This window comes from Nanorana parkeri, unplaced genomic scaffold (assembly GCF_000935625.1).
Source record: "Nanorana parkeri isolate BGI_ZX_2015 unplaced genomic scaffold, ASM93562v1 scaffold3162, whole genome shotgun sequence".
Lineage (NCBI taxonomy): Eukaryota > Metazoa > Chordata > Amphibia > Anura > Dicroglossidae > Nanorana > Nanorana parkeri.
The window spans coordinates 4,816-5,572 of NW_017309430.1; the positions used below are offsets into that span (position 1 = coordinate 4,816).

Sequence of the window (757 nt, forward strand, 5' to 3'; positions counted from 1 at the left end):
TCTCACACACAGGGCAGCGTGATGCTGAAGGTGGTCTGGGCAGAACACATTGAGGGTTCACGGACAGTATTGGACAGCAATGGGGGGGAGACATTGTCCTCTCACCTTCACTTCATCCCAGTGCTCCTTATCTTCTTGCAGCACCCGGGCGGTGTGTAGGGGGGTCTGCGGGACGGCCATAGATTGCTGAACAGAAAGAGAATAGAGACGTGGTGTTGTGATGGGGAGGTGCAGAGATGTGGAAGCGCACGTACCCCTCACTGCCTGCAGGTGGCGCCCTCCGCATGCCTCCCATGGAAGGTACACGGTGTGCTGGGATAATTGGGATTTGGCGGTTGGGGACTGAGCTAATGTTAGGAATTAAAGGTGTAAGTCCCCCTCTGCAGCTGGGAGAATAGTAACCAATCACAGGCATCGTGTCACCTGATCCGATATATATTACATTGTTATATTTATTATCCTATCACACCGTAGAGTGTCAATGACGTTTACTATTGGACATGCGCTCCACCGTTCTGCTCATTATAACTAATCCCTGTAGGAGTCCGGGGTCAGAGCTTACACGGGGTTAATGCCCATCTCCCCTTCCCCCCACATGACTGTGTAGAAGCTGTAATTGGCCACTCAGCACTGAGCAATGCATTGTGGGTAGCAGACAAGGTCACTTGCTCCCTCTGTACCCGGGTATTTCCGAGGGCCCCGACAGATGAACACAGTGGCAGGTGGAGTGTGTTGGAGGTATCAGGTGGGGGGGGGG

General features: G+C 53.2%; 1 protein-coding gene across 1 annotated transcript in view; it reads right to left on the bottom strand.

Moving 5' to 3' along the window:
* Nucleotides 1-757, bottom strand: part of LOC108802832 (MAP kinase-activated protein kinase 3-like) — a 33,135-nt gene that overhangs the window by 1,765 nt on the left and 30,613 nt on the right. Inside the window, exon 10 of the mRNA XM_018574685.1 lies at nucleotides 106-186. Within this exon, the coding sequence (XP_018430187.1) occupies nucleotides 106-186 (81 nt within the window). The remainder of the gene's footprint in view (nucleotides 1-105; nucleotides 187-757) is intronic.